Source organism: Salvelinus alpinus, chromosome 29 (genome assembly GCF_045679555.1).
Source record: "Salvelinus alpinus chromosome 29, SLU_Salpinus.1, whole genome shotgun sequence".
Lineage (NCBI taxonomy): Eukaryota > Metazoa > Chordata > Actinopteri > Salmoniformes > Salmonidae > Salvelinus > Salvelinus alpinus.
Window position 1 is genome coordinate 28,174,008 of NC_092114.1, and position 9,721 is coordinate 28,183,728.

Here is a 9,721-nt window from a genome sequence, read left to right on the forward strand (position 1 = left end):
TGGCCTTTCTTCTGGACTGTGATGACAAGCTAGAGGTGTGTGTGTGTGTGTGTGTATGTGTGTGTGTGTGTGTGTGTGTGTGTGTGTGTGTGTGTGTGTGTGTGTGTGTGTGTGTGTGTGTGTGTGTGTGTGTGTGTGTGTGTGTGTGTGTGTGTGTGTGTGTGTGTTGTCACTCTCCATGCATCATCTTGTTTCTCTTGACAGTAGTTGATGTGATTGATTGCATTGCTAGCATTCTAACCTGTACCCATCCAATTTAATTATTTCTGTTGTTAACATTTCCAGACTAACCATTGGGTACTAATTGTTGTGTTTTATAGTGCTTTATATTTACATGCATACTTTATGTAAACTGTATAGATAGTTCCCTAGACAATTTCCATGTTTCATTGTCTTTAAAATACATTTTTTGTAAGTCTCTTCTCTCAGCCTGTTGAAGGGGAGGGATGGAGATGGTTTCCTCAGTACCAGGAGAAGTTCATTCGAGACTGCATCAGAAAGTTTCTGTGAAGCCGCACTGCTACAGCAGCAGGTCATGAGCATCGCACCAGTGGAGATCGTGAGTGAACTTCCACTCATTCATCCATTCAAACCTTAGGTCTCATCCCCCTTTTTTTTTTAAACTGCATTGTTGGTTAAGGGCTTGTAAGTAAGCATTTCACTAAGGTCTACACCTGTTGTATTCGGTGCATGTGACAAATAACACTTGATTTGATTTGGTGTAAGGCTCCTCCTATGGACTCATGTAATTTGTCCCTGCGGAAATTAATCAATTGAAGATTGATTGGATTATGCAAAACATTTAAAATGTGTAATATCCATATTATGGAGTACATGTTCATTCTCAATGAATTTAGATTATATTGACGATTGATGTTATTACAAATGCCTTTCCGTATGGCAATGTTCACTCTTCAATGTTTAACATTCCATGTTCCACTGCTTCTCTTATCTCCAGGGTAACGACCCGACAGCATTCTCAGTGTTAACCCAGGCTCTCACGGGTAAGATGACCTTCATAGACGCTGATTTCTGCACTACGTGTGGAGAGAGGGGGGCAGAGAAGAGATGTTCCCTCTGCAACATGGTAGGAAAACCACCTCCGACCTCTGATACAGAAGCACATGGTTTCTCTCATTCGTTTCGCTCTCTATTACTTTGGTTACACTTAATGATTTCATCCGTGAATGGCATGGCATCGTTAGGGTGTCCCAGTCCCTCAGCGACAGACCAGCTGAACAGCCCCTCCACATCCTCAGAGGGACCACCATCCTGCCACCAGGAATGAGGAGGACTGCTGGTGTTCTTTTCTACCGGGTAGTTAACTGATTCATTGATTAATGTTACTGATTGGCCAGAGTTCAGTGATATTAATAATGAAGTTGTATTGAATATTGAACTGAATTGATTCCATTCACTTGGTGTATGAGGTCTGAATCAATCCCTGATTAAAGGGGAATGATGGAAATCAGAAAGTCAGCATTATTACTGATGGGCCAGGATGTCCAGATTGAGAGAACAGGGATAGTGAGGATGAATGCTTTATTCACCGAGCAGCTGGACTGGAGTTTAAGGAAGGACTGTTACTATGGACCCAATGAGGTCTATTCTGTTTAGAATAGGGGAGACTGAAGTATTCAGGGTGTGTATATGATGTAGAATAGCATATTGGGTGCGATTACACAGGCAGCCCAAATCTGATCTTTTGCCAATAAATTGTCCTTTGACCAGTCAGATCAGATCTTTTGCCAAAAATTGGGCAAAAGATCAGAATTGGACTGCCAGTGTAAACACAGCCATTGAGGTGTAGCTGTATTGGCTCTAATGTGCTTTGCTTGTTTGCATGTCTTTTGAGCAAATTCCTTCTCTTATTTCAAATGTGAGCCTTGAATATTCTTTAAGTAATGTCTTAAAATAACAATTTCCTCCCTTCCCTTACAGTAGTAATGTGAAAAATGCACTCATGTGTAAATAGGACCACCTTACTGAACAATACGTGTCATATTGTTATGTCATTATGGCAGTGGATAAAACACACAATACGAAGGGCTAATTTATGTGTTACTCTAAACTTGTGATTTCCTGCTATAATTTGAGACACATGGATGTCTTACCAGTGATGTATCCATATCAGTCCATGTCACAGATGATCCACGGATGGCCCAATGACGATCTGACTTCAATGCTGGCCAAACCTTTACACTCAAATGGTATTTGTTTTGGTTTCCACTTTTACATTTTCAATCACAACAATAAAGAGTGCCTTAATATTTGTCCTTCACTGTCTATTTTGTTGTTATGGGGACATTCCCATATTTTTGTTTTGCCACTAGATGGCAGCTTTCCCCTTTAATGCCATCCATTGCACTGATTCTAATGACTGGTAATATAGCTACTGCACTCTGTGGGCAGGGTTCAAAGGGTACTGGAGCATGATGATGTTTTGGCTGAATCTATAGTTCTATACAATATGCTGTCAGACTTTCTTTGCAGAGAGTGAGCATTCTCTATATGAAACAAAGATCATTCCAATGACCAATTCTCACAGTGCAGACAGTAACCTTTAATTCATAGTCATGAGTCAGCCAGTCATAAAGACACAAGGTCTTGATAAACAAATACATCTCCCAATATTTCAATAACTCCATTGTTGACCTTTTTTTGTTGGCGGCCTCCTCTTGGTTGCTATGCCAGAGTGGGTCTTCAACACCATCTATATAATAACTATAGTTTCCCATGGCCAAGGGCAGGAAAGGAGCCCTCTTGGACCATCTTCTCACACAAACATCAGATACTTAAGGTAGTTAAGTCCTACGGCCATGCTGTAGAATTCTATAGACCCCTGTCTCCGCTTCCTGTCAGTATTGTTCTCAAGCTTCCACTGCCCAGGGTCCCATGGGAGAACAGACAGTGGCCCCTGCCTCTTATGGCTGCTGCTGCTCATAGTGTGTGTGTGTGTGTGTGGTTGCTGCTCATAGTGTGTGTGTGTGGTTGCTGCTCATAGTGTGTGTGTGTGGTTGCTGCTCATAGTGTGTGTGTGTGTGGTTGCTGCTCATAGTGTGTGTGTGTGTGGTTGCTGCTCATAGTGTGTGTGTGGCTGCTGCTCATAGTGTATGTGTGTGGTTGCTGCTCATAGTGTGTGTGGCTGCTGCTCATCGTGTGTGTGTGTGGTTGCTGCTCATAGTGTGTGTGGTTGCTGCTCAGTGTGTGTGTGTGGTTGCTGCTCATCGTGTGTGTGTGTGGTTGCTGCTCATAGTGTGTGTGGCTGCTGCTCATAGTGTGTGTGTGTGGTTGCTGCTCATAGTGTGTGTGTGTGGTTGCTGCTCATAGTGTGTGTGTGTGTGTGGTTGCTGCTCATAGTGTGTGTGTGTGGTTGCTGCTCATAGTGTGTGTGTGTGTGTGTGTGGTTGCTACTCATAGTGTGTGTATGTGGTTGCTGCTCATAGTGTGTGTGTGGTTGCTGCTCATAGTGTGTATGTGTGGTTGCTGCTCATAGTGTGTGTGTGTGTGTGGCTGCTGCTCATAGTGTGTGTGTGGCTGCTGCTCATAGTGTGTGTGTGTGTGTGTGTGGCTGCTCATAGTGTGTATGTGTGGTTGCTGCTCATAGTGTGTGTGTGGCTGCTGCTCATAGTGTGTGTGTGTGGTTGCTGCTCATAGTATGTGTGTGTGGTTGCTGCTCATAGTGTGTGTGTGTGTGTGTGTGGCTGCTGCTCATAGTGTGTGTGTGTGTGTGGCTGCTGCTCATAGTGTGTATGTGTGGTTGCTGCTCATAGTGTGTGTGTGTGTGGCTGCTGCTCATAGTGTGTGTGTGGTTGCTGCTCATAGTGTGTATGTGTGGTTGCTGCTCATAGTGTGTGTGTGTGGCTGCTGCTCATAGGGGCCAGCTAACTAACGAGCATGGTGCTGTCATGTTGCCTGTCTGTCAATAGAGCCATAACTCACTAGTCCCCCATCCTCCACATCCCCTCTGTTTCCTCATCCTCCACATCCCCTCTGTTTCCTCATCCTCCACATCCCCTCTGTTTCCTCATCCTCCACATCCCCTCTGTTTCCTCATCCTCCACATCCCCTCTGTTTCCTCATCCTCCACATCCCCTCTGTTTCCTCATCCTCCACATCCCCTCTGTTTCCTCATCCTCCACATCCCCTCTGTTTCCTCATCCTCCACATCCCCTCTGTTTCCTCATCCTCCACATCCCCTCTGTTTCCTCATCCTCCACATCCCCTCTGTTTCCTCATCCTCCACATTCCCCCTGTTTCCTCATCCTCCACATCCCATCTGTTTCCTCATCCTCCACATCCCCTCTGTTTCCTCATCCTCCACATCCCCTCTGTTTCCTCATCCTCCACATCCCCTCTGTTTCCTCATCCTCCACATCCCCCCTGTTTCGCCATCCCCCCCATCCCCCTGTTTCCCCCTCTATTATCCCTCTCTCCTCATCTATATGTCATGTCACTCACGGAAGCATAAAAGGATTGATCTCAAATTTCCGGTTTTTGAGATGTATAAATGTGCGAATGCTGCCTGCGTCATGGTATCATATAACTTTGATAGTCCTCTTTTAAGCCCCCAGGTTCCCTCTTCTCAGTTTCCCCTCAGCCTCATCCATCCCCTCCCCTTCTTCCAGACAGTATGACTAACATTGCTTTTTGGGGGTAATAGGAGATTGTTTGGACAGCGGGGCTTTTAAAAAGAAAGAAGAAATAAGATATGAAAAAGAAAAGCTACTTGTTTAACAATATGGCATGAGCCTGGACAGTTTTACAGTGGATTTATTTTCACTCTTATCAAAGGAGGGGACATAGCTGAGGAGACGTTGGGTGAATTCATTGTCAGGGCAGGCCTGGGAAAGGAGTGAAAACAGACACTCTGGTTCATAGGGGCAAGGAGTCGGCAGGATGAATGGGTGGATGGAGGGATGAAGGAGGAGATCTAAACGTTTGTCTTATTCTCTGATTTGGGTAATGCATCATACATCATGTTGGTGAGCTTACCTGAAGCACCTGAACTGCAGAGATGGAGAGATCACTGGATGAGAGAACACAACATGAGAACTACAGTAATCACTAGCTTTGGTCCACTATCCGCTAGGAACGCACACTATCGCCCTGGACCAGAGCTAAGTACTCACCTAGTCTGACTGCAGGGTCTCCAGCTGAGCTTCCTTGCTAAGCCAAATCAATCCGTTCAGAAATGGAATAAAATGTTAACTATAAACTTACAAATCATCATGAAATAGAGTATCAAAGGATATGCCTCTGGCATGTGGCACTCTTTGATTCTCTACTTATGATTTGCATACATTAATTCAATAATTAATACATTATTTACACACAGTTACCTGATGGTCAACAAACCAGTATTATTGCTAGTTTATTATAAGCCTTTATATAGGTGTTGATCATGTTTTATCCACTGGCCTATCCTTAGAGGACAGCAACGTTCATCAAACTATATTGACAGAAACATCTATTGATTGTCTGTCTATGTGTTGACTCAACTGACTGGTAGCCTATGTACACAGTACTTGGAGGAGTAAACAAACTGTAAAAAAACGCACTGCCCTTTGCTTTTGTGGGCGTGGCTATGAGTGAAAACGCCTAGGTCATTCAGAAAATGTACGCACTAAGATGTTGTGGCAAAACAAGAGGCGGGTATATAAGCGACTGAACAACAGGTAAAGTAACATCATAACGACCTAATTCCTCCTTTAGATCGCGGCACAGACATTCTCTCACTCTCTACCTACCTGCCTGCCGAGTGCCTACGGGGAGGTGCAGAGATGCTTCTTACCACGAGTGGGTACCAGCTTGCGCTATTTTGCCTTCTGATAAGAAGCTGTCAAGCTGTCAAGAACGGCGCCACGGAAACGTTAAACGCTCAGTTGATAAGTACGGTCCAGGATACACCGAGTAGTAATGTATCAATGAATCAAGCACGCAACGGAGGAAGACGTTTGACCAGCGATGCGAGGAAAGGTGAGTTGCATTTTTATGCACATTCTAAATTGATTAATTCAACAATTCATAGTGGACCAAACAGATTCATTGTATTCACTGATCCTGACTGTGGGGAAACCAGTTTACAAGTGTAATTTAGCAAAAGGTCAATATGTATATTGCTAAAGTATTGATTATATAGTATTGGAATTATATAATTCTGTATATAGGCACATTTTCCACAGACAAAAATGGGAGTTAAATAAACTAAAGTTGAATCACAGACTTGAATGGGAGACTTGAGTGTTTGAATGGGAGAAAAGTTAAAAGTTCAAGCATTTGTAACTTGTGTTGGACCTCTTGTTAACTCATGCTGCACATCAGATTACCCTGACCATGCCACAGTTATTGTTGAACTGTCAAAACGAATCTTTAAGAGTATTACATGGAATAATCCCAAATGCAACTCCAAAATAAATCAAACACACCTAAAATAATTTCAAGTATTTGCATGTCATTATCATTTGAGGAGCGTTTGATTTATATTAAAAATTTTGGGATTACTCAATTTTCTGCCTAAAAGTTTGACAGCAAGATTCGTTTTTGACAATATGTATCTGACAGAAGGTAACACTCTCTCTCGCTCTGTCACAGAGCAGGGCCAGGCGCAGAGCCAGGTGGGCTGCAGAGAGCTGCGCTCCACCAAGTACATATCAGACGGCCAGTGCACCAGCCTGAACCCGGTCAAGGAGCTGGTGTGTGCTGGGGAGTGTCTCCCCTCCCACCTTCTGCCCAACTGGATTGGCTCCGGCCCCGGCTACACCGGAAAGTTCTGGAGCCGGCGGGAGGCCCAGGAGTGGCGTTGCGTCATCGACCGGACCCGGACCCAGCGCATCAGACTGCAGTGTCAGAACGGAAGCTCCAGAACCTACAAGATCACTGTGGTTACTTCTTGCAAGTGTAAACGCTACTCCAGGCAGAACAATGACTCAGGGAATGGGAAGTCAGAGGTGGAGGTTGGGCAGGCCCAGGGGCAGGGGCAGAGCTCCACACCCCAGGTGCCCAAGAGGAGGAAGGGAAAGGAAGGGAAGAATGGACGTTCTGGGCAGGAGGACTGGGCTGAAGAACAGCCTAAAAATGACTGAACGGAGACGTCTGGTCAGGGGGGCTCTGTACACCTCTGAGGGGATGGAAGGCCTCTCTGGGCCCCCACTTCAGAAACAACTGCAATACCAACAGACACTAGTTTTGTTTAGATGGAGCCAATGTGTTCGCTATGTTTAAAGTAGCTATATGGAGAAGGCTATGCAATGATTCTTCAGACAGTGCAACTGGTTTGCCAAATATTGACCACTGTGGATGTGTTTGTAAATGTATGTGTTTTTGTATGTGATAGAATGAGACTAGTTTAAATAGTACAAGAACCACATTAGACATCGTGAGATGAAGTGTTCCTATCAACAGTTGAGTATGTTGTCCAAATAGTAATGTTTATAATAACATAAAATGGCATAGTATGTATATAAATAGTGATTCTATACTCTTTGTGTTACTTTTCAAAGTATGCTAGTCTAGAACAAGAAGGCCCTCACACTGTTAAAGCGCCCACTTCACAGCTTTACTGACAACGTTTCCATCCCAAACAGATCTTCTTCTGGTCAAACAGACTGAGTGCTCACTTCCCAAAATACACACATTTCACCTCACATGACCAAATAAGCACATGACGCATGGTGGGTGCAAAAACAATTTGTGCATATCTAATCATTTGATATCAATGAGACGCGCACATATAGTAGTTCCAGAAAATAATATATATGAACAAAATGACCAAGTAGGAGACCTGGAAGGCATGACAAATCAAAGTGACAAATTCATGTAAGAAATGTTCTGATATCAAACTCTTGGTTTAGAACTTTAGGAGACATGGTACAAAAACGGTGAATCCAATACAATTCTCTTCTCAGTAATAGATTAGCAGTATCTCACCCCCTCCTAGGAGTCTTAACATGTTCAATACCAATGTATCTCAGAGAGCTGATGTCGTGACGAGCCTCCGTGAAATGCGCAGCCACAGGGTTTCTCTGGTCAAGTATCCTGGTATTACTCCTGTATTCTGCTATCCTTGTTTTCAAAGTTTTTGTTTTTCCTACATAGCATAGGCCACAAATACACTTGATCAGGTATATCACCATTTCTTTGTGGAACACGTAATGATGCCTTTAATCTTAATGACCTTGCCCGTAATAGGGTGATTGTGCATTTGTTCATAAAGTTACACTAGGTACATCGGCCACGTCTATAATTACTTTTCAAAGTATGTAACGGATTACTATGACAATGTAATATATTTTTGTACGGAGCTAAACTTAATAGAAATAAGGTCATCTTTTTTTTCCTATTTGCTACATTCCATGTAATCACTTTCCGGACAAATTGTGTCTCAAAAGTTTTGCCTTTGGATAATCAAATAAATATTGTCTACTATGATTAAATCAGTGATTTAATATAAAAAACGACTTTTCTTTAATTATTTGTATAATAACAATTTATTTACTTGTCAATAAATTGTGCTTTAATCATTAGTAGTTAAATGCCTTGAGCATGAGGCCACAGACAGAGGAGCTATAACTTCACAGGAAGTCAGTAACAACAGAAGCATTAGCCAGTGATGAAATGTCCGATTGAGTGTAATAGAAACTGTACTCTGTGCAGGAATCCTCTCTCCTTCAGGCTACTGGGCATGTTCCAGTCAGGAGCTACATGTTAACATACATGACTGTATCAGATACCCCTTCATTGTATTACCATGAAAGCTATGTATTTAGTACTTGCAGTGCAAGTAGAGTGTGGAGAGTGGTTCTAAAACTGACAGCATCAGAGTGGTGCGTACCATAAGGTGGAAGAAGCATAGGGAAATCATGTCTGTGAATCTCAGTGCAGAGCTTGTGTTATTGACACAATAATACAAGGCTTGTAAAACTTCCTCTCTGTAATTATCCCTGACAACATATTCTCTTCCTGAGTAGCAGTGATGCTATAGGACCATCTACATTTCATTTGAATTGTAACTACTACCTTTAATTTGAATTGTAACTACCACAAACACGCTGTAAAAAAATGCTCTTACAATAAACTCGTATTTGCAAAGTCAATAGGATGCTGTTAAAAAATTATAGACATTGTCCGACACTCTGCAATCATATTACTTACTCATTCTTTCTTCTCTCTCTCCTCTCTCTTTCTCTCCCTCTCGCTCTCTCTCCCCTCTCTCTTTCTCTCGCTCTCCCTCTATCTCTCTTTAATCTTGAAGCATGCAATTTGTAACTTATACCCTCTCATCACATCCTAGCCTGCCAGTGTTTCAATCTCCACACTACTGGCCCCACCACATCCTCTCTCTCTCTCTCTCTCTCTCCTCTCTCTCTCTCTGTTCAACCCTGGCTCTGTGTAGGACTATGAACCATAATTACATGCTTATGGAAGCACTTCTGAGGCTCAGCCTTGTAATCTTGTTATACTTGACTTGTACAGAATTCCACATCCTGTTGTAGTCTGATGTCTCACACTGATAGAACTGCATTGAATCCTTTCCCAGGAAGTGTGACGCACCTTTCTACTTTCTACCTCCAGAACCTATACCTGAGAAACCAGGGTCATGTTCATTAGCGCCAGAAGAAACAAAAACTAAATCAGGGACGGACTACTTGGACTTCATACTATTCCAATCTTTTGGTTTCCTTTTCTATGGTGTGCCCAACTGAACTCAACCAGGTGGTTG

General features: G+C 43.0%; 1 protein-coding gene across 1 annotated transcript; it reads left to right on the forward strand.

Moving 5' to 3' along the window:
- Positions 1-5,651: 5,651 nt before the first annotated feature.
- On the forward strand, positions 5,652-8,456 carry LOC139559450 (sclerostin domain-containing protein 1-like). The gene is made up of 2 exons (XM_071375496.1): positions 5,652-5,979; positions 6,595-8,456. Exons 1-2 carry the CDS (start codon positions 5,784-5,786, stop codon positions 7,083-7,085), a joined length of 687 nt encoding a protein of 228 aa, XP_071231597.1. The 5' UTR covers positions 5,652-5,783; the 3' UTR covers positions 7,086-8,456.
- Positions 8,457-9,721: the final 1,265 nt, after the last annotated feature.

What these genes read in the sequence shown, in the direction of transcription:
- LOC139559450 (XM_071375496.1), top strand. Translation starts at nt 5,784, where the DNA reads ATGCTTCTTACCACGAGTGGGTACCAGCTTGCGCTATTTTGCCTTCTG. An exon ending in GACCAGCGATGCGAGGAAAG is followed by an intron (nt 5,980 to 6,594) that starts GTGAGTTGCATT and finishes GCTCTGTCACAG; the next exon opens with AGCAGGGCCAGGCGCAGAGC.